This window comes from Herpailurus yagouaroundi, unplaced genomic scaffold (genome assembly GCF_014898765.1).
Source record: "Herpailurus yagouaroundi ecotype Mexico unplaced genomic scaffold, PumYag 191, whole genome shotgun sequence".
Classification (NCBI taxonomy): Eukaryota; Metazoa; Chordata; class Mammalia; order Carnivora; family Felidae; genus Herpailurus; species Herpailurus yagouaroundi.
The window spans coordinates 937,440-964,153 of NW_024412422.1; the positions used below are offsets into that span (position 1 = coordinate 937,440).

Genomic DNA, 26,714 nt, shown 5'->3' on the forward strand with positions numbered 1-26,714 from the left:
CTCCTGGGTGACTCAGTTGGTTGAGCATCTGACTCTTGATTTCAGCCCAGGTCATGATCCCAGGGTCATGGGATCAAGCCTCACATTGGGCTCTGAGTGGCACCTGCTTAAAATTCTCTCTCTCCCTCTGCCTCTCTCCCCGATGTGCTCTCTCTCTCTAAAATTAAAAAAAAATTAATAAAAAATTATTTTATTAAAAAAATTTTAATATCTATTCATTTTTGAGAGACAGAGAGAGACAAAGTATGAGCAGGTGAGGGGCATAGAGAGAGGGAGGCACAGAATCCCAAGTAGGCTCCAGGCTCTGAGCTGTCAGCACAGAGCCCCACATGGGGCTCCAACCCATGAACCATGAGATCATGACCTGAACTGAAGTCGGTGGCTAAACTGACTGAGCCACCCAGGTGTGCCTAAAATAAAATAAATTAAAGAAGAAGAAGAAGAAGAAGAAGAAGAAGAAGAAGAGAGGAAATAAGGCCAGAGCAAATTACGTGAAGCCTCTTGGACCATTGTAAAGACTTTATTACTCTGAAGACATGAGGAGGCATTGGAAGATTGCCATGATCTGATCTGTTTTAACAGGAGGATCCCTGGGGTTGCTGAACTGGGAATAGGTCAGAGGCAAGGGTGAAGGCAAGACGACCAGCTGCAGGGAGAGAAGATGATGGCTGGGACATGGGCAATACTAGTGGAAGTGGAAGAGAGTAAGAGGATACTGGACAAATTTTCAGGGTAGAACCTACTGGATGTACCGATAAGTCAGATATGGGTTGTGAGAACAAGAAGTCAAGGGATCTTGGAGATCCCTTCATACCAATATATAAAGAAAAACAAAAAAATTAGATAACCATAAAAATCATATTTAATATTCTGAAAATAAATATTTAAATACTTCACATAATCTCTATCCGTTCCTTTGAGCCACCACCTATCCCACGGAGGCGGGTGCGCGAGTCTCTCCACGCTCAGCCCCACCCCCAGGGCCTCGGCCCCGCCCCTGAACCCGCCCTGCAGCCCTCCCACGGCCTGCCTGCCAGTTCCGGCCCTTGTTACCAAGGTGATCGCGGGCGCCTATGCTGTGTCCTGGAGGGTTCCGCCGTTCCCCAAGAGGCTGCGGTTGCTACGGTGACCGACTGCGCTATCTGCGTGTGGGACTCTTTCCGCTGTGAGCCCCGCCCAGACCCCGTCCCCGACGCCCTGGATTCGTCAGAAGCCAGCGGGTCTCGCGTGGTGTTCGTTGCCATGGTGATCGCTGCCCGGGGCCCAGCCTGACCAGGTCACCAAGCTTCTGGAGCCTTCGCAACCTCCGTGGGTGAGTCCGCCATACCCTTGCCCCAACCTCGTTCACCCCTGTATGGGCTTGTCCCGGAGGCCCTATTTGGGAGGGCTCCGCGTCCCCGCCCACCTCTCACCGAGGTAACCTTAAAGCCGAGGCCTGCAGCCCCGGGGCCTCATTCCCTGAGCGCCCACCTCGGGCCAGGCCCGTGTTGGTCCTGAAGGAGAGTCAGATCAGATCTGGGAGGACGATAGGCCTGGTTAAGGCCTCGGCCAAGGCCACCCTCGTGGGGAAAGGGGGAAGACAGAAGATGCAGGACTGTTGAATAGGCTTGAGGGGCCAGGCGCTGGGCATGGTGAGGGGGTACAGGGAAACGCCTGTGGGCTGAAACCTAAGCCCCCCCTCCCCCGCCCCCGACCCAAACCTTAATCCCTTAGAGACTAGGAGCAAGGGACCACCCCTCCCCACCCCAATTCCACTTCCTCCACCTGGGCTATGATGCACAGCTCAGCGTTTGTGCAATGCCTCACTCGCACCCCAGTGATAAGTTCAGAGAGCAGCCTCTCCTCTCCTGGTTGGATACCTGGCAGAAGGAGACCCAGGTCTTCCTGACTCCCAGGCAGGACTAGGAAAGCCTGGTCCCCTCCACCCCCACCCCAACCATACTGTCTGCAGATGGAAAGAGATGACCTCTGGCCGGTATCCCTGACTGAGAAGGAGGCCAGGATCAATGTTTAAAGCTGCTGAGAAGTTAAACATAAACTTGAGGCTGAGTCCCCAGGGTTTTGCACAGCTTCCTAACTCTCCCCTGGTTGAGTCCACAGGACATTCTGGAAGGATGAGGTCCTCCCTGACGCCTTTGGGGCCACCTGTGAGCCGGGACCGCATCATCACCAGCTTCCCTAAGGTAGAGAGTCATTAGGCCAGCCCTTTATGTGTGTTTCATGTCCAAATCCACATTTCCCCACCTGCATTCATCACTGGAAACAAAGCTCAGGAGCCTAGGAGGTCAGTCCCTCACTAACAGACCCTGGGAACTTACCAGAGTTTAGAGAAGCAGGGAGATTTGGTGTTGACTCTCCCAAAGTGGACCAGCAAGTTAAGGGTGACACCAGGAGACAGGGTGGCATGGAGGTTAAAGGCACAGACTTTGCTGTCAGACAGTCCTGGGTGTGAATCCTGACTCTGTCATTTGACTGTGTGACTGTGAGCACGTCACTCAACCTCTCAGCTGCTGATACATAAGGATAACTCCTCTCACACTGGGTGCCTGGCTCTTGGTAAATGGGAGCTCCCTTACCCACGTTGTGGGTATTTCTGCCTTTCTCATTATTACTACTGTTATCAAAATAGTATTCTAGTTTCCTGAAACCAAATCCGGGGGTATCCCTCTTTACCATTCGGCTTGGTTCCTGCTGAAAACCCACAGCTCTCTGCCATGTGTATTAAAATCCAGTATTAATTGCATCAGGGGATGCAAATCAGTACAACCCCTGTAGGGGGCAGTGAGACAGTATTTCCCACCTCTGTGCTGTCCCTGCCTTCTGATCCAGCCATTCAAGGCCAGGCATTGAAGCAATTTGTAAAACAGGTCAGACACAATGTAAATGTCCTCCAGAGGGGGCTGCTTCAACAGCAAAATGCTACTTCCTAACAGACGTGAGGAAGAATGAGGCTTCCTTCCCTTCAGGAGCCGATGTGCAGTAATGGCTAAAGTCAATTAAGTAAAATGCAAGGAAGGGAACAGTGTGTAGTGTACTTCCATGGGTGGAAAAAAGGAGAGGGGAGAAAACAAATGTATGTGTTTGTACATGCCAAAAATACCTCTGGAAGGACACATGAGATGCTGCTGTCAGTGGTTGCCTCCATGTGACTTGGGACAGGCATGGAGGGAAAATTCCTCTCTGTAGAGTGACCTCTTTTCTTGAGTTCTGTGCCCAGACTGGTAAGGAGGAAGGAGCTGGCTGTAGGACTTTGGGTAATTTGGGTCTGCAACCATATCTTCTCACCTTTTCTTCCTCTACACACCCACAGAGAAAGCTGCGGTGCCTCAGATCTGTGGACAATTCCCCCAGAATTTTCCATCTCAACAGAAGCCCAGGCAATTGCTTCCCTAGAAAGCTTGACAGTGGTAACCAGGGATGATGGACACAGATGTTTCATGAGGCAAAAGGAAGGGAAGTGTGATGGGCACAAAACAGTTCAGGGACAGAGGAGCCCATTTACAGAGAAGACCAACAAGGTTCAGAGAGGTAGGGAGAGCTGCCTGGCATCACACAGCTGGGTGTGGCAGAGCCAGGACTTGATGTGGGTCTGACTCCAGAGCTCCAACCTTCCCTTACCCTGGGGCATCCATCATGTTTTCACAGAGGGTAATATTCTCCCCACTCCCATCTGTGGCATTTCATCTTGTATCCCAGGGCCACACCATTTCACACCTGAGAAATTCATGGTCAGTAACTCCTGTTACTCTGTGCCTCAGTTTCCCTGTATCCAAAATCAGCCCACGCTTCCTGCCCAGTCTTCCTTATTACATTTCTTCAGTGCATCCAAAATGGTGGGATTCCTCTAATGACCACTTTGGCCAGGCTGGCCCCTGTTTTGAAGCCGACATGGAAGTCGACAAGAAAAAGCAGCCAGCTTTCTCCTAAAGTAGCTGACACTGTTCCACATGAATGTGGGCCACGGGGCTAAGCTGTTCACCTGCATTACCCCTTTGATCCTTCACCGACCATATGAAGAGGTGCTGTTATGAGTATTCCCACTTTACAGATGAGGAAACGGGCCTACTGAGATGTTGTGACTTACCCTTTTGTAAAGCTCCTTCCACTGTCCCTGCTTCCTCTGTCCCACATGGAGCTGTGGGGGCACATGGGCCAGGGAAGAGCCCATCTCAGTGCCTGGGAATGCAGAAGAAATACTAGGGCTAAGGGAGGAGGTGGAACTCTTGCCATAGGGGAGCTGTGGGTCCAAGCAGTGCCCCTCTGAAGGACACAGAGGGTGGCCCAGGGGACTACTGCCATATCGTGGCAGAGAACACCAAGAGCTTCCAACGGTGTCCTTCTCCCCGTGTCCTTACCACGCTCCATCCTTAGCCTCTGCCAATCTGAGAGTAAAACATAACAGTCACCTTCAGCTTGTTTAATATCGTCTTTTCCAATTATAAAACAAAAGTGCACTCAACATGTGTCATGACCTCTTAATAGCTGTGAACATTTGCTGAGCGCTTAATATGTGCCAGGCTGGGTCTGCCCTGATGGCTTTACAACATTCTTTCATTCTATGCCTCCAGGCTTCTGAGGTCTTAACAGATGGGGAAATTAAAGTTCAGAGACATTAGACAGCTGTCTGGGATCACACAGCAGCTAAGAGTGGACACAGGTCCTCCTCTTCCTGTTTAAGAGAGATCGTACTCTTAAACCATAGCCCAGTTTTGCCTTCCAAGAAATGTGGAAGATGAAAAGAGCCCTCCAGGACATTTCCCATGTGCACATATGCATATTTTTAAAGAAAAATGGCACCCAAGATCTGTAGAAAGTATGGAAGGACCTTGGAGGCTAAAAGGGCCCTCATAGCCCACCCCTCATCTCACCCTGAGGGGCCCTGAGAGGACAGAGATCTACCAAATGCCCACAGCAAAGACACAGCTGCCCCAGGCTAGACCCAGCTCTCCAAGTCACCACCCGGGTCCTTTGGTCTGGCCTGGCCTCTGCTGTTGCTCCTCAGGACTCACAAGACCCTGGAGCCTCAGGGCCACTGATGGGATAGAAGACAGATGTGACAGAGGGATCAGAGAAAGCTAATGAAGCTGGAGCTTCGAGGCTGGGGCAGGAGAGAATGCTGGGAAACAAGTCACCACCTCGCTGCCCTGCTTGGTGATGGAGCCATGGCTTCACAGGGTACAGTGCCCACCTGTTTGTCTGTCTTTCTCCAGTGGTACACCCCTGACGCCTGCCTGCAGCTCAAGGAGCACTTTCACGGGCAGGTCAGCAGCACCTGCCAGAGCAGGAACACGGGGACTGTCGGGTGAGTGACCCCACATGCCAGGGGGTGCAGGATGTGTGAGGAGGTGGCAAGAAGGAATGAATGCATGGATAAATGTATGAACGAACAAATGAAACACAGAGATGACACCTGTGCAGCCCAGTACAGGCCTGGAGCTGATGGGGATTTTGATCTGGCTTTGCTTGACCCACCTCTGCCATAGAGAACAGCTTTCCCTTTTCTCAGTAAGTTGCGCCATGACTTTTCAGCCTGAGGGCTCTCTCCGTGTATGTCTGCTTGCTCTGTCTGGAATGTCTTTCCTACTCTTTCAGCTCACAGTCTAGTGTCAGGGGAGTCCCCCATCACCCCTGCTCCCCAGCCTGGGCTGGGTGGGGTGCCCCGCCTGTGTGCTTCTGGGTCCCAAGGACTTAGCTCACAGAATTCCGAGTTTGTCTATCTGGATTCCTCACGAGACCTAGCCTGTGAGGGCATGGGCCGTGTCTGTCCTGTTCCCTCCTCAGCAGCACCTGGTACCACCTCATTCCTGTAGCGCCTGGCACCGCCTCATTCCTGCCTTGGCAGCAGCCAGCTCTGCCAGCACAGGGAGTTAGCAGTTACTCTTCTTGACACACAGGGACCAGGGCCTGCTTCTGCCTCTCCTCCTGAGGAGCTCACAGTCTGCTCAGGCAGTCCGCTGAGCTCACAGGTGTCGCACGGTGTAGTGAGGTGGCAGCGGACACCCAGCACTGAGGTTCCCAAGGTGGCACAAGGTGAGGCTTCGCTCAAGTCAGAATAGCCAAAGCAGCCATGGTCATGGGCTGAGAGCATTGGCCACCAGTTAGGACGTACTGGTTCCTTATAAGGTGCTTCACGCAGATGACCTCTCTGACCCTTAACAACAGCTCTGGGACGTGCAGAAACTGAGGCACGGTGGGTACCCCCACAGTACCTCAGCAGTACCTTTACTCCTTCATCTGGGAAGTGGAGTCAGGGCCGCCCTGCTCCAGAACCAGAAGCCAGCTGGGAGCAGAGAAGACACAGCCGCTGCACTCTCGGACATGACCAGGGGAGCTGCACCGGGTCACCAGATGACACAAGTGCCTTCTCGCAGTCTGCCGGCAGAGGGAGTGCCTGGTCAGATGTTTGCCCATTGAGCTCCTGTGGCTCGAGCTGCAGAAACTTAAAGTATCACCAGGAGTCCCAGGCATGCTGCCGCAGGGAGTGCAGGACACGCACAGGGTGAGGCTGTGGCTGTTCTCAGTGAGCAGGGTCCCTGGGGAGCCCAAGAACTTCAGAGCCGGTTGGCCTCAAGCCACAGCCTGGTGCCGTGTCCTGGTCTGACTCCTGTCCACTCCTCACCTCTTGGGGCCTGCCTGGACCTTGCAGATACCTCCAAGGCAGTTGGTGGCCATGGTGTCCTGGTCAGGGAGCACCTGCTTGCAAAGAGCAAGAGCCCATGCAGCCCCAGGGGTGGGTATGAGCATGCAGGGGCTCTCTTCCCCCATGCCTTTATTCCCTGCACATGGGTGTTATGTCTGCATCAGTGGCTCCCGGTTCCTTACTGTACCCCCAGCTTGTAAATCACACCACCTAGGACTCCTCCCTCCACCCCGTCAGCCCAAGACTCAGCCTCTCATCATGCCCAATTCTTATCCTCATGACAGAGCCTCGCCCAGTGGCACAAGGGTATGGCCCCAGAAACGGCAGAGTCCCCAGAACAAATGCAGGCCCTCCTGCCCTCCCCTTTGAATACCAGGGATGGGGCTAGACATCCCAGAGTGTCTCAGCAGGTGGCCTGTCCCCTGTCAAGGATTGAGGGGTGGTTCATGAGTGGGGAGCTCAGGGAAGGAAGGGCCCATATGTGTGAAGATGCTCTGTGGCCAAGCTTGAGAGCAACACACCCATATCCCTCACAGGCTCAGACTCTCCAAGGTGGTTGTCGTTGGCGATCTCTACGTGGGCAAGACCAGCCTCATCCACAGGTATGCCTGCCGCCACACCTCCCAGCACCGGTTGTCACACTTTTGCCTGGGAGGCCCATATAGCTTTGTCGTAGTCAAAACTGCTTGGCTGATGGGAACCATGTCTCCAGAGGGGGTACAGGGAACCAGGGAGTGGCAGGTTAGGAGGAGGAGGGCGCAGCATCCCAGGAGCCTGGCATTCATGACACCATACCCTGGGACCACGGGCTCATACCTCATTGGCCCTGACCTGCAGTGTTTGCCTTCCAGGCTGCTGCTCCACCCCCACAAAGCTCTTGTTGGCAGCTCCATCCATCTAGGGTCTATCCCTGTGGACCATCATCTCCTTATATTCCCTACAGGGTGAATTTTTCGTTGCCTGCAGACTTTGGCTGTTGTGAGCAAAGCTTCCACACACAGCCTCTCTGATGACTCCCTCAACTCCCGCAGGTTTTGCAAGAATGTTTTTGACCGTGACTACAAGGCCACCATCGGGGTAGACTTTGAAATCGAGCGCTTTGAGATTGCTGGGATTCCCTATAGCCTCCAAATGTAAGTCGCCATCATGTCACAGCATTTCCTGTGTGGCTCATGGGTGGGCTTTGCGGAGGAGACCCTTGGGGAAAGCCTTGGTAAGCTCCTTGTTGACTGTGCCCTGTGGTGCCCAGTGAGGACCTGTCTGGACAAACAGGAACAGTTATGTGAAACTGGACTTCTCCAGTTCCCCGAGGCCCTGTATACTCCCTCAGTCCCCATGGGTGTCTCACATTGGTCATCAGACCTGGGAAAGGCCTCACAGACCAATGAGCCTACTCACCCTCATTCTCTCTTAATGCCCACCCCTCAGGTTCTGGCTCCGGGTCCAGGTCTGCCTGGCCCCTGGTGATCCCAGTCACCTCAGGCCTGTGAGCATCTGTTCTCATCTGGAAAATGGAGCCAAAAGGCACCTAGTCCATGTGCCTTCCTCAGGCCTGATGTATCACCCCCACCCCCGCCCCCTGCCCTCGCTCTGCTCCATCTCCCTCTGTCTGTCTGCTTCCCTGCCAGACCCCATGTCTCTGCCTCTCAGTGACCCACTGGCTTCAGCCTCTCCCTCCAGTTTCCGTCAGAACAGCCCAGAGTCTTTTCCCCAGCCTCACACTTTCCCACTAGAGCTCTGGACCTTACCTTCCTTCTCCTCTGTCACCTGGAGGATACTGCAGGCCTCTCTGTGTCACCAGCCCTACCCTCTCCTGTGTGGCTTCCTCCCCGCTTTCCAGGCTGCCCTGCATGGCACATTCTATGCTCTCTGCCCAGCTGCTCCTATACCTCCTCTTGCCTACTGCCTCTGTCCTGGTCCTCTTCTCTTTTCTCTCTCCCTGGGGTTCACCCCTGCTCCTCTGGTTTCATTTCTCCATCCTCTATGCCCTGCTTGGGCTTAGCCGGGGAATCTATGGTCAACAAGATGGAGGTCACCCTCTCATAGACCTCAGCTCCTAACTCTGTCATGATAATGTCTGCTTCCCTGAGGACAGCCCCAGTGCATCCCTAGTGATACAGGTGGCACTGCTGAATCTTGCGCAAGGGAGAGTACAGGGCCAGACCAGAGCAGAAGAGGCTGTGAAAATGCAGGGCTGTGGGATCAAGGGGCTCTGGAGCCAGGAGAGCTGAGGAGCACAGAGCTGATGGGGCAGCCTAGGTGGAGCCGTGCAGAGAATGGCCTGTGCTGGGCTCCCCGTTGTGGCCACTGGCCACATCTAACTAGAACAGATACTGTCCTGGCTTGGCTTCTTATTGTCCTACATTGAAGCCACTGCTAGCTATCCATCTGGCCCCACCTCCAGGCCACCCTCCAGCTTCCCATCCAGAGTCATCTTCAGAAATGAAAGACAATATGAATGAATTAATGAAAGAATAGAGTCAAAATGTTCTGCGTCATGCTGAATCACATGAACACATTTCAGACTTTTGAGGTCTTATTCATGGCTTGTCTACTTTTCCATTTGCTGAAGAGTTAAATTCTGATCTATTTATTTTTTTTAACATTTATTTATTTTTGAGAGACAGAGTGAGACAGAGCATGAGCAGGAGAGGGGCAGACAGGGACACACACACACAGAATCCAAAGCAGGCTTCAGGCTCTGAGCTGTCAGCACAGGGCTTGAACCCATGGACTGTGAGATCATGACCCGAGCCGAAGTCGGATGCTCAACCGACTGAGCCACCCAGGCACCCCAATCTATTATTTTTAAAAGGGAATGGATTTTCAGGTTTAGGCCTGCATATTGATTACCTGCCTGGTTCTAAACCAGAGCAAGTAGATCTCAGCATGGGTGTCCCCCTCTCCTATAGTGTGCTCATGGCAGACATCATTAATCGATTGTTGCATTCTTTTCCATAAAGTCAGGGCTGTGCCCCTCCAGAGAGCCAGAGCTCAGAGTCACCCAGGAGATGCAAACCATGTCCCTGTTATATACTCCCACCCCTCCAACCCAGAAACCTGAGCATACCCTCTGCTGCAGTACAGAATGTTGAAGCCATGGCCCAGCCACACATGAGCAAGGGCAGATCCATAGCTGGCAGCCTAGCCTGGAGCCCCAATCCCATTCACAGGGCCTCCCCTGCAGGTGGATTTCCACAACTTCAGAGCAAGCATATCAGGGAACATACTCTCTTTTTTAATGGCATCGTCCAAAGGGACTAAGCTACAACTCCATTTATCCAGGCAGTAGAACTACTTGGGCCATGCCCCTCCTCCATTGGCATGGTGAATCCAGCCAGGAAGCTCCCCCATGGGGCACCTTAGGAAGAGATCATGAGGAATTGGTGGGCGGGGACTAATGGCTGGTAGCTGGGACGGGCCCTCAGGCCTGCCCACCCACAGCCCCACTAGCCTGCTGGCTCAGACCACTGCAGTTGCTTAATCTGCCACCTCTCTGTTTCCCTTTCTGTCTCTGCCACCACACAGCTGGGACACAGCAGGGCAGGAGAAGTTCAAGTGCATTGCATCTGCCTACTACCGGGGTGCCCAGGGTGAGCATCTGGGTGATGGCAATGGTGGGGCCCTCAACCACGTACAGCAGGAGGCTCCCACTGGGCTTATAACAAGAAGTCCAGGTCCTCCACGCAGACACCAAATCTGTCCTCCGAGAACCACTGAGAAAATTCCTGGTCAGTCCTCTGGGATGAAGAAACTGCCTTCCAGCCAGCCCGGCCTGTGGTTGGCCTCCGCAGTCACATCCTTCAGGGACCCTGTGCTGGTGGCTGCTCCCTGTGAGTCTCAGCCAGTTTCAGCTCAGAAGGATGCTCAGAGAGGGAGATGCATGTCTAGAAACCCCCTAAAAAGAAAAGAGCATAGTCGACTCCTGGAGGAGGTGCAGGGAGGCTAGGCTGGAGGGGAGGAGTGGCAGGGCCACAGGAGGACTGCACCTGCGGATGGGGGGCAGTGGGGGTGGCCCGGGCACTGGGCAGGCCTCCCAGGCAGTAGGCAGCAGCATAAGCTCCCCACTCCAACCCCAGCTTCCCAGGAAGAAGGGGTTTCAATGGGAGACATGAGAACCGCTCACAGGCTCCAGAACCAGGCTCAAGTTTTGAGGCACAATTATGTCTACTCAGTACTAGTGTAAAGAAATTACAAGTTTCCATTTGAGATTTGAGAAAAGCAGAAACAGGAAACAAACCATGAGCACTTTGGCTGTGGGTTGGAGTTCCTGCACTGGCACGTCTTCTCAGGGGCATGACACACCCTGAGGATGAGGTGTGAGGCACCGGGACACCTCTGGGAACTGCACCCTGGCCCACCACCATCAAGGTCCTCAGTATCCTCCTTCATTTCCATTCTTTTCTGCCTCAGGCGGCCTCCTACAACCTTCAGCCAAGGTGCAGAGGAAGGTTCTGCCCAGCCCCGCTCACTTCCCCAGGGCCACTCTGGAATGTCCTCCACATGGGGCTTCCCTCAGGACTCCCAACGGGCTCCTGGACACCCTGGACAAAACGGGTCCAGGGCGGAGCCATTGAGGAGAGGCACCTAGGGGGCAGCGGCTGCATCTCCCAATTTTCTGTCTACCTTGCTCCTCAGAAATTGTTTTCCTAAAGCTGGTTGTTGCTAAGTATCCTCATAGCCATAGCTGCCATTGGTCAAAATCCCTGCATCAGGCCCTAGATCAAGAGCTTGTAAAATAGCTGTTCTTGTTTAATCCTCACGGCAACCCTGATAGCCTGAGATATCATTCTCACCGCTTCACAGATGGGGAAACTGAGGCTCTCAGCTGTTAAAACCCTCATCTGAGCTCCCTCAGCTGTAAGTGGCAGAAGAGAATTTTGAACACAGGAGCCCATGAGCTCATCTTGCCTCCCTGGATAACCCCTGGGGCTGGACCTCTGGATATGGGTTGGAAAGGGTGGTGGGTAGGTAGGTCCCAAGGGGCCGCTAGGAAGTGTCTCTTCCTCAGCCCCCATAGTGGGGACCAGAGCCGACTGCCTGGGGGACCACTCTGGCAGTTGTGTGGGAGCCAGGCTCCTCTCTGGGTTTCTCCTGGGGAGCAGGGAGCTGCATGAGGGGAGCCCTTCCTGGTCACACCATGTTGGCCTCACCTGTTGCTGACCTGCTCTTGGCTTCTCCCTGTGTGTACAGTGATCATCACAGCCTTTGACCTCACTGATGTGCAGACTCTGGAGCACACCAGGCAAGTCTGGGACTCTGTGGCCCCTGTGGTCCTCTTGGGTTTGGGAACACCCATGAGCTGGGCCCCCATTGGTGGGTGCACATGACCAGGCTCACTTGTCAGAACTGACTGCCCACAGGCCACTTATTGTCCAATTTGCCAAATTATCCTTTAAAATTTGCATCCATCTGCTGAAGGCATGGCCAGTTCAGGATACACGGGCAGCCCAGTCATACCGGGGCCAGCACTCACAAGGTCCTGCCTTTGCTTTTCTTTTTTTTTTTTTTTTTTTTATGCTTATTTATTTTGTGTGCATGGAGGAAGGGCAGAGAGAGAGGGAGACAGAGTTTCTGGAGGGGGCTCTGCACTGACAGCAGGGAGCCTGATGCGGGCTCGAACTCACAAACTATGAAAGCATGACCTGAGCTGAAGTCGGACGTTTAATTGACTGAGCCCCACCAGGCGCCCTGAGCCTGCATTTGCTTTAATGCTCTGCTGTCACCATCTTGGAAGCTTTAATAATTGCTGGAGGAGGGGCCTCACATTTTCACTTTGCCCTGGGTCCTACAAATGACGTATATCCAGTCCTGTCTGAAGGGATAGTATTTGCTGTCTTGGGTAGAGATCAGTCAGGAGACCCGGTAACATGAGCAATTCTGGGAGGCCATCTGCTTCTGCTGGGAATTGGGAATCGACCAAAGTCCTTTCACCTCACTTGGGCTTGGGGCATTCATATCCAGCTTCTCCCAAACCCCGTGAGGGAGGCTGGGGTGATTGTTTAAGTTGATGAAAGGACAGCACTCACCCAAGCTGACACAGGGTGAGGGCGCTGCCAGGGTCTTCACCTCCCCTGACAAGTGCTTTTGCATCCCCACCCACCTTCAGTCCAGCTGGTGGCAGGACCAGTGCCCCACTCAGCCAGCTGGGTCTAGGTGCCCTCCCTGCAACTGGAGGCTCAATGCTCCCAGCTCTGGGGTGGACCCAGGTCTGCACCCTCCATTCCCTGGTCTTCTTCAGACGTCTCTAGGGAGACAGATGCCCTCCTCAGCCTGTCTTCCTTCTGTGCATTCCAGGCAGTGGCTGGAGGATGCACTAAGGGAGAACGAGCCGGGCTCCTGCTTCGTGTTCCTCGTGGGAACCAAGAAGGACCTTCTGGTGAGCACGCCGGAGCTAGAGGCTTAGGATGGCGCCCGGGAAAATGCATCCACTTTCAGCCTAAGCTTGGAGAATGGAGGGTGGTGCTGACATGCCTAGATGGGGATTTGGAGGCCAGGAACTGAAAGTTAGGGGCACCTGAGTTCCCTGTTCCTGTTTTGTCTTGTCTGAGGGATCACTGGGGTCTCACCCCTGGGGATGTGTACCCCCACCCGTGCACTGAGGCTGCCCATCCCAGGGTGACATGGGGAGGGAGGAGGCCCAGTAGGAAGTGCCTCCCCACAGGGAGGGCCTGGAAAGCTGGGTCAGGAGGGCTGCTTCTCCCAGTCAGGGGCTGCATGTGAGCAGGCAGAAGTGGAGGCTGTGCGCCTGGCCAGCGAGATGCGGGCGGAGTACTGGTCGGTGTCAGCTAAGACAGGTGAGTTGCCACAGTGCGTGCAGAGCTTCCTTCTGTGTCTCTATGGAATGCTTGAGTCACAGCCAGCTGTGCTGGTGACGATGCAGGGCCTTCCATTGCTTGAGAGGAGTCTCCCATCCCTAAAGGCAGACTAGGAGCCCTCCCCCATGGGCAACAGGAATAGCGACACCTGGCCCTATGCTTGTGTTCTGTAATGCAACCCCCTCCCTCCTTGAGTCAGATCCATTTTATCCATGTGGGTCATGTCCAGGGTCATAGGGAGGAAGTAACAGGGCTGGGATTGGAATATAGCCCTCACCTGTAACCACTGTACCATTCTGCCCACCCCCCACCTGAGGTAGCCGGGTAAGAGGTACCTCCTGGCACATAGAAGGGTCCAGTAACTGGGGGCTCCCACCCCTTCCCCGGGTGTCATCGTGAAAGACACTGCAACATTGCTCATGGCCCCCTGGCCCTCATCCACATCCCACCCATCTGTCCTCTAGCCACACTGGGCCCCAGCCACAGTGAGCCCTCGGTCCCTGTGCCACCTTCACCCATGAGCCACTGTTTACTTCAGCCCTGGCAAGATGCCTAACATCTCTCAGCCTCAGTGTCCTCATCTGAGAAATGGGTGATGCTTTCTATCTCATCTTGTTTTTACTGTAAAAACATGTTGTCTTAAATTATAAAAGCCATGTGTATTCATGGTGGAAAAGTTAGAAAATGCAGAGAAGCAAAGGACACACTTTAAAAACACAGGTTGTTGCCAGGGATGAAATGAAATAACATGCAGTTATTGCATGACTCATAGAAGGCCCCAGCGGCTCTGGGGACTCAGGCATTATGCCTTGTAGTCCTTGCCCTGGGTGAGGGGCTGCGGTAAACATCTGGCCAGGGACTTGGTGAGGTAATGGTGGGATAGGCACCACGGGTGGAAGCACAACTTCCAGCCTGACACAGATAAGAGTGTGGCAATGGCCATGCCCAGTTCCCTCTGCCCCTTCCTGACAACATCCACCGTGCCTATGAGAACCCACCCTCTTAGAGTAACAGCACATTCATTGAGAATTCTCCTATGGGCCAAGCAGGATTGCCCTGAGCAGTTGTATAGGTTGTTAGCTGCACAAGGGTCATGTGCATGTCAGGAGTTGGAATCTAGCCCTGTGCCCAGGTGGGTGGCCTCCTCCACCTGGAGGAGGATGCACAAAGGCTCCGTGTGGAAGTTGACAGAACATTAATCTTCACAACTGCTCACTGGACAGGTGCTCAAAAGTGACAAGAGAGCAGACACCCTCTGATCTCCACACATCCCAGTGCCTGGCCCACAGGAGATGTTCAGTGGCGAATAATTGGAAGAGTAGATGCTGGGAAACCAAGCCTCAGATTTGAGGGAGCTGCCAGGGCAGGGGGCCCCAGAGCCCCCTGAGGTGGGAGGCCGGGCCAGCCCACCCCATCCCTTGCACTGTGCCGCCTCAGGAAGCCCCACAGGCGGGCCACCCTGGCTCCCGCACCTGCTGGCTCACAAATTCGTTTGTGGGTGAGGGGAGAGGCGACAGGGTCAGGGCTGTCTCTTGGGCCCACAGGGGAGAATGTGAAGGCGTTCTTCAGCCGCGTAGCTGCCCTGGCATTCGAGCAGTCAGTTCTGCAGGACTTGGAGAGGAGGAGCAGTGCCCAGCTCCAGGTCGGCGACGGAGACCTCATCCGTGCGTACAGACAGCAGGGTGGGGCCTGGGGAGCAGGCTTGCAGCCTAAAATCTATGTCCACCATCCCCCTGTCCCAAGAGCCCATTCCCTTAACTCGTCCCCCTGTGCTGTCCTCTCTGGGCTATCCTTTTTGCCATTACTCGGACCTCAGGCCCACAGCCTCCCTGACCCTGCCTGCCAGCTGAGACTCCCTCCCTGGCTCTCCTTGCCCTTCTAGCAGCTTCCTCATGAGCCAGGCTGGGCATCCCTGGCTGCATGGATGTGTCCGGGCTTTGGCTCTTCTAGTCTGTGTCTCTGCCCGTGCTGTTCCGCCACCTAGAATACATCCTAGGCCTCTCAGCCTGTGCCAGGTAATCAGGGCTTTGATTGAGAGGCCCAGGAGGTCAAGCTCAGCTGGGACCAGTGGAGTCACCAGAGGGTACCAGTGGCAGGGGAGGGAGGCTGCCCAGTGTCAGCTACAGGTGCTTAGTTGAGGCCATGTGACTTTTTCCAACCTTACAGGAATGGAGGAGAGTCCACCCAAGACCCAGGAGAGCAAGACATCCTCCAGCCTGGGTTGCTGTTAGCTGGGGCCTGCATCCAAAGCCTCTACTCCCTGCACATGCATGGACAGTGCCTTCCATGACCGTGGAGGGGTGATAGGAAGCCATCCGTGTCTGCCCACGCACCATGCTGAGCCCCAGAGCTCAGCCACTTGTCGTTAGCAGGTCAGGAGCCAGGAAAGACCTGCTCTGGCTGCCCAGGAGCCTCTCACTGCCCAGCTGTGGGTATACTGTGGTGATCATCTGGAAGGCCAGTCCCTCCTATAGATTCACCTGGCCTTGAGAGGCCTCAGGACTACAGATATGAGACACTTGTGCCCCACTATCTCTTACCCTCGGCACACATCAGCTGCCCATGTAGGCACTCTCCCAGCTTTCCTGGGTTGGCCTCAGAATCCTTCTCATCTAAGTGGTCCAGGCAAGCAGGACTTGTCAAAGTCAGCATATGAGGGAAAATCCACCTGTCATCCCTGCTTGGAACTTTTCTGTTCTCAACAGGACTTGAAGTTCTGGGCCTCGGAGCCCCAGGCTTCATCGTCCACTGTCCCTCTGCCACAGACTTATGGGATCCCTCAGCAGCCTTGCCCCTCTGGAGGAGGATGGACAAGATGGTCTCTCAGGCCCCGTTTGGCCAAGGGGTCATCTTTGGCTCGCCTCTGATCCCTGGGATCCTGTCCTATTGGTCAGTGGGTGAGAATGTGCAGAATAGGCTATTCGTGCCCCTCTGGCCCACCTGGACAATGAGTCTCCCTAGCTGTGCTATGGGAAGAAGGCTTCCCAGCTGCCCCTGAGGTAAATTCCTACTACATCCAAAGTGCATGGCACTGCCCTGCTGTTACCAGCAATGGTCACCCAGACACTGCTGAGCTGGTGTCCACGGTTGCCCTGCCATCCCTCTCTCCCTCCGGCCTACACAGGAAGGGCCTGGAAAACAAGAAAATGCTGGGTGTGTGCCTCTCAGGACCTTTGTGGTGGCATCCACGTATCTTTCGAGGATATCAGAGGCCCTCCAGAGTCTAGCAAGCTCCTCACCTACACCACCCTGTCCTGCACATCCAGAACCAGAAGGAACAACCCAGGCACCCCTTCCCCAGCTCCTTCCCAGAGTGCCCGCTCTCTCTATACCCTCATCTTACTCTTCTGTGGGAGCTATTGACTACCCCCAGCCACCCCACACTCCGCGGCCCTGGGTGGGTGCCTGCTCATCCCTGCCCACCCCATGCCACAAGCAGGTGGGCACATCTGGGCACTTCCCACCTGCTTCTCAGGTGAGCATTTTGCAAACAGCTGTTCTGGTCAGTGCCCTGAACAGTACCCCATACAGTGCCTGGCACACTGCAAGGGCCCAGTGGCGTTCATCGGCTGATAGCGACTGCCAAATGCTGGTTGGGGAAGAACGTGGCATCTTTTTTCTGTTCATTCTCCCTTCACATTTTAGCTGTCTTTTTTTTATAGCTATAAAATACTTCTTTATATAAATCACACAAAGGAATTATGTACACACTTGTGATAAGCCAAAACAAGACACTACAAAGCTTTGTATATAGACTGAAAGTCCCCCTCCTGTCCCTGGAAGTAAGCATTGTTAATGGCGGTGGGAATCCTCCCAGACTATTCCTGGGCAGCACAACCATGGTTGTGGGCTTGTTTGTTTAACCAGAATGAGCTTCCACCACACATGCTGCCTGGCAGCCTGCATTCTTGTCAACCTGCAGGAGCCCTCTCCACACACCGAACCTACTTGTTCTTTAGCAGCTGCCGTTTTCCTTCCCGTGATGGACCAGAGTCCCAAGTGCCCTGCCCCCTGAGGGAGACATTTGGTTTGTGTCCATGTTTTAGCTTTTACCGAAGGGGCTTCAGTAACCATCTTATAGATGTAGCTTCGCACACTCAGGATTCCCAAAGAGGACTTGCTGGCCCTTCTGTGGCGTGGATCCCCAGCTTGGTCCACTAGACACAATCTTGGGGGGCAGGCAGGTCACATTAGGACCAGGGCTGTGACACACAACAGAAAGTGTCACGGGACAGGAGGAGCCTGGTCACAGTGGGCTGGCGCTCTCCAATGGCTGCCTCCCCTCACCCCTTCAGGCCCCAGGGTTGGGGGGGGGCGGGGGGCGGCGACAATAATGGTGTCCTGTTGCTAGCTCCTGAGCTAGAACCAACCACAGTATGTTGTGTGTGCCCACTCTCTGTAAGTGGCCCTTTATTAAACTTTCCCCATGCTGTCCACTGTGTGCTTGGTTGTTTCCCACCAGTTGATTCAGAGTCTCCTCTGTCAGATTCACTTGACAAGCTGACAAAGACATTCTCTTCAAACACCTCAAGACTTGGCTGTAATTTCTGGGGCAGAAACAGGACCATACACAAGTGGTTCAGAAATGGCTTGTCCCTCAGCCCCGTTTCCCTGCCAAGCAGCCTCAGCTTTGGGATGCTGTGTCCCTTACATGGGTCCCACAGTCAGGTGGTCCCAGTGCCCTGTTGCCCAGGGTTGTGACCCCTAAAAGGGGTTTATTCGCATGTCCTCAACTGCACCCAGCCCTCCTCAGGGTCCCCAGCAGAGCCAGGAAATGAGCTAACCAATCCCTTCCTCTGTCACCTCCTGCTCCCTGAGTCTCCACAGTTTGGGTCAGCCTTCCCCCAGCCCTGCAGCCATGTAACGTGACAAAGCCTCCCCAGTGATTCAGAGTGGGGCACTTGCTCCCAACCTCCCTAATCTTGTGTCCTGGGCACCTGCTGGCCTCTCTCTTGCCCTAGCCCTGCTTTGGGCCACTAGAGTGGGTGGGGGGAGACTGAAGATCCATTCAACTCTCACTTCATCTGAGGGGTGAGATGGGAGCCACCCCCAAATGAACCTCACTCTCCAGAGAGACCCAGGGCATCCTAAGCAGGGAGAGCTCAGGTTACCTAAGATCTAGGTAACTGGGACACAGACATGGACAGAGGGTCACTTACGTTCATACATTCGCACGGATGAGAATTAACATACCTGGGAAAGGACCAGGTTCACAAGGAGTTCAGAGCCTGCAGGGGGGACACGGCGACCAAGGAGGCCCAGGGCAGGGACCGAGAGAAGGCATGAGGTGGGGGGAGCTTTCAGAAGAAGCAGCATGCAGCTTAGGGAGGACCCTCCTCTTCTAGGGGAGAAAGGGCTCCTGAAGACTTGGGGGGGGGGGGGAACCTGGGTACACCATTGCCCAAGAAGCCCAAGACTTCAGGCGCTGCCCTGATATGAGACCCCCTCCCAGCAGCTCCTGGGCTCCTCTGCCATCTGCTGTGGCTCCCAATGTCACCTCCCATATGTCGGGCCTTCCCCTGAGGGAAGTTGATCGGCAGACGGGAAATGTGGCTATCACACCGCCTCCGCCTCTTTCCAGGCAGCCCAGATCCTTCCTGGCCTCCACCCCCACATCCAGACGTCTCCCCAGCATTCAGGACCACCAGCCAGCCACCTGTCTGAGCCTGCACCCCAGCCTGCTGTCTACAGGCCCTTCGCTCTGCTTACTCCCTACTCTGTTCAGGAACACATGGTGGGTGGTCTGGGAAACAAAGCAGCCCCAGGGCTCCCTTGTGCCCCACAGGTGGGTGGCACCCCCTGGCCTGAGGGTGCTCTGGGCCTCCGACCACTGGTAGCCACAGCCTAGATCATCTCACAGGCCATGCTTTCAGGAACAAGCTCATCTTGTCTCTGTGAAAGCTGGAAATGACAGCCAGGATACCCCCCTGGGACTCCCTAGCTGTAGGGGCCTCATCAATAATTGATTCTGCAGAAAGCAGGTGGAGTTAAGTTGAGGGGGGCCTGGGAGGGAAGGCCCACACACTCACTCATTGGGAAACCTTGGCCAGGGAAGTCCCACAGAGGTCGCTGCTCCCCACTCTGGGCCTGGGGCTGGTGGTCTGGAGGAGGTGCCCAGCCACGCACTGTCCAGTACAGCACAAGCAAACAGACTAAAGAACAGCTGTATTGATCGCCCTAGTTTTCTGTTTTTGCCTGCAGCTCCCAAGGGCTGACAGATGACAGATGATGGATGACAGATGACAGATGGGGGTCACATGGCCACATCCTGCTTGAAGGGAGCCCTCCTTTGGCCTCCAGCCCCCAGAGCTAGTGAGGATGAGGGTACAGTCAGGACAGGGAAGGAGCAAGAAAAGGCCCAGATTTTCAAGTTGGTCTTAGGGTAGGTGTTACAGCAGAAAGCCTTGCTGTCTAAAAACCATGTCTGACAATCCCACCTGATGGCACAGTGGTCCAGGACACCAATTTGGGACTTGGGCACGCTGGGTTCAAGTCTGTGACCCCTACTTACTGCTGTGTGACTAAGGGATCACTGTGCCTCTCTGAGCCCTTTTCTCTGTGGCTGTGAGGGGGGAAGCAAGTCACATCTATGGAGCCCCTAGCCCCAGGCTGGGCAGTTGGCAAGGGCTGGGTGGATGGAAGCTCCGAAGACTGTGCAAGTCTCATGGGCAAAGCCATTGTGCCCACAAAGTGCCTTTGTACCCGCAGAAAAGGTACCCGCGAACTTCCTTAAAGAGTTAACCGTAGACTTGCCATGTGGTCCAGAAATCCCCTTCCTAGGAATTGAAAACAAGGATTCAAACAAGTACATGTGCACACATGTTCAGAGCAGCATTATTCACACTACCAAATGTCCACCAATAGATGAATGGGTAAACACAATGTGGTAAATCCAGGGGTGCCTGGGTGGCTCAGGTGGTTAAGCATCTGATTCTTGGTTTCATCTCAGGTCATGATCTCACAGTTCATGAGTTCGAGCCCTGCATTGGGCTCTGTGCTGACAATGCAGAGCATGCTTGGGATTCTCTCTCTCTCCCTCTCTCTCTGCCCCTCCTGCACGCACTCTCTCTCTCAAAATAAAATAAATATAAACTTACAAAAAAAAGAATATTGTATATCCATGCAATGGAATATTTACAGCCTTAAAAAGGAGTGAAGCACTAATACAGGCTACAACATGGTTGAACCTTAAAAACACTGCACTTAATGAGGGGCACCTGGGTGGCTCAGTTGGTTAGACGTCTGACTTCGGCTCAGGTCATGATGTCAAGGCTCCGTGAGTTCGAGGCTCACATAGGGCTCTCTGCTGTCAGCCTGGAGCCTGCTTTGGATCCTCTGTCTCCCTCTCTCTGCCCTTCCCCCACCCGCCACTCTCATGTGTATTCTCTCTCTCGAAAACAAACATTGGGGTGCCTGGGTGGCTCACTCAGTTAAGCATCGAACTTTGGCTCAAGACTTCAGTTCAGGTCATGCTCTCATGGTTCATGAGTTTGAGCCCCGCATTGGGCTCTGTGCTGACAGCTCAGAGCCTGGAACCTGTTTTAGATTCTGTGTCTCCCTCTCTCTCTCTGCTGTCCCCCACTTGCTCTCTCTGTCTCTCTGTCTCTCTGTCTCTCTCTCTCTCTCTCTCTCTAAACTAAGCATCAAAATAAACTTTTTTTTTTAATTTTTAAAAAACACTATGCTAAATGAAAGAAGCCAAATACAAGAGGTCACACATTATATGAATCCATTCATATGAAATGTCCAGACAGAAAGGAGATTAGTGGTTGTCAGGGGTGGAGAGAGGGAAATAAGGGGAGCCATTGCTTAATGGATGTGGAGTTTCCTCTTGGGTGATGAAAATATTTTTGAACTGGATACAAGCTGTATGGTTGCACAACATTGTGAATACACAAAATCTCTCTGAATTGTTCACTTTAAAATGGCGAATTTTGTTATGTGATTTCACCTCAATTTAAAAATACACTTCTTGCTCAAAGCGTTTGATATCCATATGTTAGAAAACTGCCGTTATTGGGGCGCCTGGGTGGCGCAGTCGGTTAAGCGTCCGACTTCAGCCAGGTCACTATCTCGCGGTCCGTGAGTTCGAGCCCCACGTCAGGCTCTGGGCTGATGGCCCAGAGCCTGGAGCCTGCTTCCGATTCTGTGTCTCCCCCTCTCTCTCCCCCTCCCCAGTTCATGCTCTGTGTCTCTCTGTCCCAAAAATAAATAAACGTTGAAAAAAAAATTAAAAAAAAAAAAGAAAACTACCGTTATAAAGTGATTTTGTAAGAAAATAGACCTTTTTACAATTGCTGTCACCACTGATATTCATATCTACCAGGTCTAAGCTGGGAATCCTGCCCCCTTTGATGAGTGCCCTTGTGCAGTGCACATCCTGTCCAACCACAGCTGGCAGACCTGGTGCCTGGAAGTCCCCCAGGACAGGGGTGGCCAGTCCATTTTACAATGAACAAATAGAAGTTTGAATGATGTCAGTCTCTTCCTGGTTTCATACTAGTGGGGCCTTCTGACTTTAGAATGATGCAAAGAACGTAGGCTCTTGAGCTGGAAGACAGTCTCAAGCCTGCCCACAGCTGAAGGGATGTGTGACCTGGAAACATGTCTTCATCTGTTGGAGTGGGGGTAAATCCCTGGTCTGATGGAAGCATTAAAAGACGTGCTAGAAAAATGCTCCTTCTTACCCCTCAGTGAGCAGGACCAGGGGCTGCTTATACCCAAGGGCTGGTTTAACTTACCCTTAGTGATGTTTGTTTTTTAATATAAATATAAGATTTAATATAAATATAAGATTTAATATAAATCTATTTTCTCATTACAAAAGATAGACATTTTCATTATGAAGAATTTAGAAAAGCATAATGATGAAGAAAATAAATGTCACTTGCTACTTGGGGCTTGCAGAGCCCCTGGTGAAGTCCCTTCCACCTGATGAATCCCTTGGAAGGCTCCATGAGCCAGCATCAGCTTCCAGCTTGTGCAGCCAGGCTCTGAGGCCCACCTTGGTTCTGCTGGCCTCATAGTGCCAGACCCAGGGTACTGCCACCTGAGAACTTGGCAGTCATCACAGGGGCCCTGCCTTCTTCACTCAATCCAGACCTCTCAGGATTCTTGGATCCCTGTCACTTCTCTGGCCAGTGCCTCTCAGTTTCTCTGCCTCTAATTCCCTCCTAGTCCTGTCCCTAATCCTTCCTCACCTAGTCCTCCCAGGGGTTTGGGGAGAGTCTCCAGCCCTATGGCCATAAACACTAACTCTCCCACTGTTCCCACTAACATAACTCTCCCACTTCTGTCTCTGCTTTTTTTTTTTTTTTTAACATTTATTTATTTTTGAGAGACAGAGAGAGATAGAGCACAAGCAGGGGAGGAGCAGAGAGAGAGGGAGACACAGAATCCAAAGCAGGCTCCAGGCTCCAGCTGCCAGCACAGAGCCTGACACGGGGCTCGAACTCACGGACCGTGAGATCATGACCTGAGCTGAAGTCGGCCACTCAACCAACTGAGCCACCCAGGCGCCCCTCTGTCTCTGCTCTTGATGGCTCCTCGGTACCCCAGACTCACACTCTCTCTACCTGACTTCCCTCTGTAGATGAGCTATAGACACTTGAAGCCTCACATGGGCACCCCAGTTTCCCCATCACACTCCCCCTTCCTGCCTCCATATCCAATCTATCTACACATACAGAACAAACCTGGAAACTGAACCCCTCTCTAGTGCCTTGCTTCCCCCTACCCTGGGTCTGAGTCACCAGAACCCCTCACCTGGACCCGTGGCACAGCCCCTGTCCACTTACCCTGCTTCCACCTCCCACCTCTCACCTGTCCACAAAACAAATTTGAGCAAGTCACTCCACTGTTTATGGCAGATACTGTGGCTACCTGATTTTAAATTAATTAAAATTATATCAGACTTGGGGCACCCAGGTAGTTTAGTTGGTTGTGCGTCCTACTCTTGATATCGGCTTAGGTCATGATCTTGAGGTTGTGAGATCAATCCCGACATCGGCTCCATGCTGAGCATGAAGCCTACTTGGGATAATCTCTCTCTCTCTCTCTCTCTCTCTCTCTCTCTCTCTCTCTCTATCTCCCTCCCACAACCCTGAGATCAAGGGATGCATGCTCCGTGGACTGAGCCAGTCAGGCACCCCCAAACTAAATTTTAATTTTTTAAGAATGTTTCTTCATTTTTGAGAGAGAGAGAGAGAGAACACAAGCAGGGGAGGGGCAGAGAGAGGGAGACACAGAATCCGAAGCAGGCTCCAAGCTCTGAGCTGTCAGCACAGAGCGCAACTGGGGCTGAGGTGGGGGGCGGGGGCCTCTAACCCATGAACTGTGAGATCATGACCTGAGCCAAAGTCAAACACTTAACCAACTGAGCCACCCAGGTGCCCCAGCCCCCAAACTCAATTTTAAATCAAACTAGATTTTTCCAGTTCTTCAGCTGCAGCAGCCACATTTTGAATGCCTGGTGATCGCATGGGGAAGCTAGTGGCTGCTGTCTTGTTCAGTATAGAGTGTAGAACATGTTAATCCTGGTGGAAAATTCCACCAGACACTACAGGCTCAGAACCTTTCAGAGGCTTTTCCTTGCATTTAGAATAAAACCCAAACTTCTTACAATCCTGAAAGGTCCTACCTTGCCTCTGATGTCTCTTCCTGCCACCCATAACAGCCTCCTCTCCTAACCTTACTGTGCCTCAAACATACCTAGAACTTTGAAGTCTGTCTTTGCCTTCCTGCTCCTCATCTTTAGGACAAACTCAGATGTCACCTCTCCTGGCAGGCCTCCCCAGACCTCTTCCCTGTCCTGGATCCCCACACAGCACACACACCCCTGATATGGCCTGGCTCTGCCTGTCTTATCCTTTCCTCCCCCACTCATGTCCATCTTTCTCTCCGTGTTGTGTGTTCCTCCAGGCCACACACACACACACACACACACACGTCAGATTCCTCTTTTGGCAAGCGCTGGCTGAGCATCTACTATGTGCTGAGCACTGGGGAGTCACTGGGTGAACTGAATAGACAGAGCTCCGTCTTGGGAATTTAGATCTAGCTGGGGACAGACACCTAATGGGGGATTGTATCTGGGCCCCACGTTCCTCCTCACTCCTTCCTCCCTGGGGGAGGGAAGGATGATAAGAAAGCTCTGCAGGAAAAGACCAGAGACCCAGGGTGGAAGTGTTTTCAGGAAAGAACCAAGGATGAGAGGAGTGTCCTTGGGGCCAGAAGAAGCTATCTCACAGGGCAGATAGCCACTATCTTCCGGTTTCTGAGTTAAGTTTGCTTATGTACAATATTGGAGGCGGGGCTGAATTGGGGCCTGCAAACCAGAGAAAGCGACACCCCGCTGACAGATGAAGCCCCCTCCCCACCATTCTCCGCAAAGTATCCTTTTCTTTCCCAGGTGGTTAATGATAAAGTCCCTGATGAGCCCACAATTCCCTGCCCTGGAAATGGAGGGGCTCCATCAGCAAGGGAAGAAAGCAGTATGTGCTTTTGGAATTCTCTCTGGAGACAGCCAGATAATGGGGTTCTGGAAGCCTGTCTGACCCAACTCACTGGGTGACCTGAGCAGGTCACCTGAGGAAGGCAGCTAATATTGATCATAAGCAGCTATGTGCCACACCCTGTGAGGTCAGGACTTATTCCCATTTTAAAGAAAAGGTCACTGAGGATGTGAGTACTACTAGGATTCCAGCCTCGCCTGTCCAGCCCCAAAGTCAGGACATCAACTCATTCTGTTTCTTTGACTGCAAAACAGGCTTTACAGGAGGACTTGCCTGCCTTGAGGGGGTTCTGCAAAGTAAAGGAGTTGGGTAAGGGGACAGAGGGCCTCGAAACAGGAGAGAGAGCAGGAGGGTGGAGAGGCCTGCAGAGGGCGGCAGTGAGCTGTGCCTAGAAGCACCTGGATGCCAGGCCCAAGAGTTTTCCAGTAACCCTCCAAGGCCATCTCCCAGAGCACCAGCCTTAACAAGCAGTCGGGGATGGAGCACCACATACCATTTATCAGGGTGGGTTTCATGTTTGTCCCAACTGGGTGCTTTACACATGGTGCTCACATTTTATATATGGGGGCAAAACTGAGGCTCAGAGAAGGGAAAAGAACTGCTCAGGTCACAAACCTGGAGTGGGGAAGACGTGAACCCCAGCCAGGCTGGACTGGCTAATAGCCATGGGCTCTGTTTCTTCTAGATTAGATGCTGGGGCACCTCTTCTGGGTGGCACTGGACCCGGAGTGGGGGCAAGATTACACCTTACATCCATGCAGGGACAACAGCCCCTAGAGACAGGTATCCTTGTTCTCATTTCAATGCCAAAGGAAACTGAAGAACAGAGGCAGTGGTGATCAGGACCCAGGCCCAGTTCTTTGGTTGACAAATCCTGTTTCCTCTTCCCCCACCCAGCAAGCTGGTTTGGGTATTTTCATTTGGTGCCCATCAGACCACCTGACGTGTGCTCTCTGCTGTGTGTTTAATATCTCTGGAGTGCCAGAGATGATTTTGTTTCACTGCTAGCTCTAGACTGTCCTGTATTCCACCCAATCCAAAAACGACCCCCTTAAAGGGAGACTAAACACATAAGCTCTGAGTCAGGCAATCCGGGAAAAACTACCCTGGCCTCTGAAGCTCAGGAGAGGCCAGCGGACAAACATACAGCTCAGGACCACAGGGAAGGCCATGTGGGTGTTGAGTGACCTGGGGGAGAAATTCCTATAGATTATCTCTGCGACAATGCCCTGTGGCAGCTGATGCATCACCCACCCCAAGCCCACAGTGCTGGGACCCGTTGGCACATAAGCGTTGTTGGTCTTGGCGGCCCAACCTAGCCCACCCTGCTTCCGTAGGTGACCTGCCACTCCAGGCTCTTGTGCGCATAGGGGCTAGGAGGGTGGCCCCCAGAGCGCTCAGCCCCAAAGCTGGAGAGTGGCTGCCGGGCTGTGGGGAAGTGAAGATCCAGGTGTTTCTGTTCCAGGAGTGCAGAATCCGCCAGGGCCTCTGCGTGGGACAGCTGGGTTCGGCCACCGCTTGGGACAGAGTCTCCCCAAGCGCGGAGACCGAGGGAGGGCAGGGGCTGGGTGGGGGCGCGGCCCCTGCCCCCCCCCCCCCCCCGCCCCGGAGCCCTCGGCGCGGCCCCTTTAAGAGGCCCGCCAGGCTCCTTCAGCGGCGCCACGGCCACCGCCCCCCGGCCCTCCCCTTCCTGCGGCGCCGAGTGCGGACCGGGCGGGAGTGCGGCGAAAGCGGGCCGGGCCG

General features: G+C 53.5%; 1 protein-coding gene across 6 annotated transcripts; it reads left to right on the top strand.

Moving 5' to 3' along the window:
* The first annotated feature begins 1,048 nt into the window (after positions 1 to 1,048).
* Positions 1,049 to 17,894, top strand: RAB36 (RAB36, member RAS oncogene family). 6 transcript variants are annotated; one of them, XM_040443539.1, is made up of 11 exons: positions 1,053 to 1,312; positions 2,101 to 2,183; positions 5,211 to 5,302; positions 7,177 to 7,242; positions 7,672 to 7,773; positions 10,169 to 10,233; positions 11,834 to 11,885; positions 12,938 to 13,019; positions 13,347 to 13,437; positions 15,003 to 15,140; positions 15,625 to 17,894. In XM_040443539.1, the coding sequence occupies exons 2-11, from the start codon at positions 2,115 to 2,117 to the stop codon at positions 15,687 to 15,689; spliced, it is 822 nt and encodes a 273-aa protein (XP_040299473.1). In that variant the 5' UTR covers positions 1,053 to 1,312; positions 2,101 to 2,114; the 3' UTR covers positions 15,690 to 17,894. The 6 variants fall into 6 exon arrangements, with proteins under 6 accessions (XP_040299470.1, XP_040299472.1, XP_040299473.1 ...); XM_040443537.1 differs by having other exon boundaries at positions 1,054 to 1,312; positions 15,003 to 15,100; XM_040443540.1 differs by having other exon boundaries at positions 1,055 to 1,312; positions 15,003 to 15,122.
* The last annotated feature ends 8,820 nt before the right edge of the window (positions 17,895 to 26,714 follow it).

Excerpts from the sequence above, each read along its gene's own strand:
- RAB36 (XM_040443541.1), top strand. The coding sequence starts at position 2,115 with ATGAGGTCCTCCCTGACGCCTTTGGGGCCACCTGTGAGCCGGGACCGC. Across the intron at positions 5,303-7,176 it reads AGGAACACGGGGACTGTCGG|GCTCAGACTCTCCAAGGTGG; the intron begins GTGAGTGACCCC and ends TATCCCTCACAG. Across the intron at positions 13,020-13,346 it reads GAACCAAGAAGGACCTTCTG|TCAGGGGCTGCATGTGAGCA; the intron begins GTGAGCACGCCG and ends TGCTTCTCCCAG.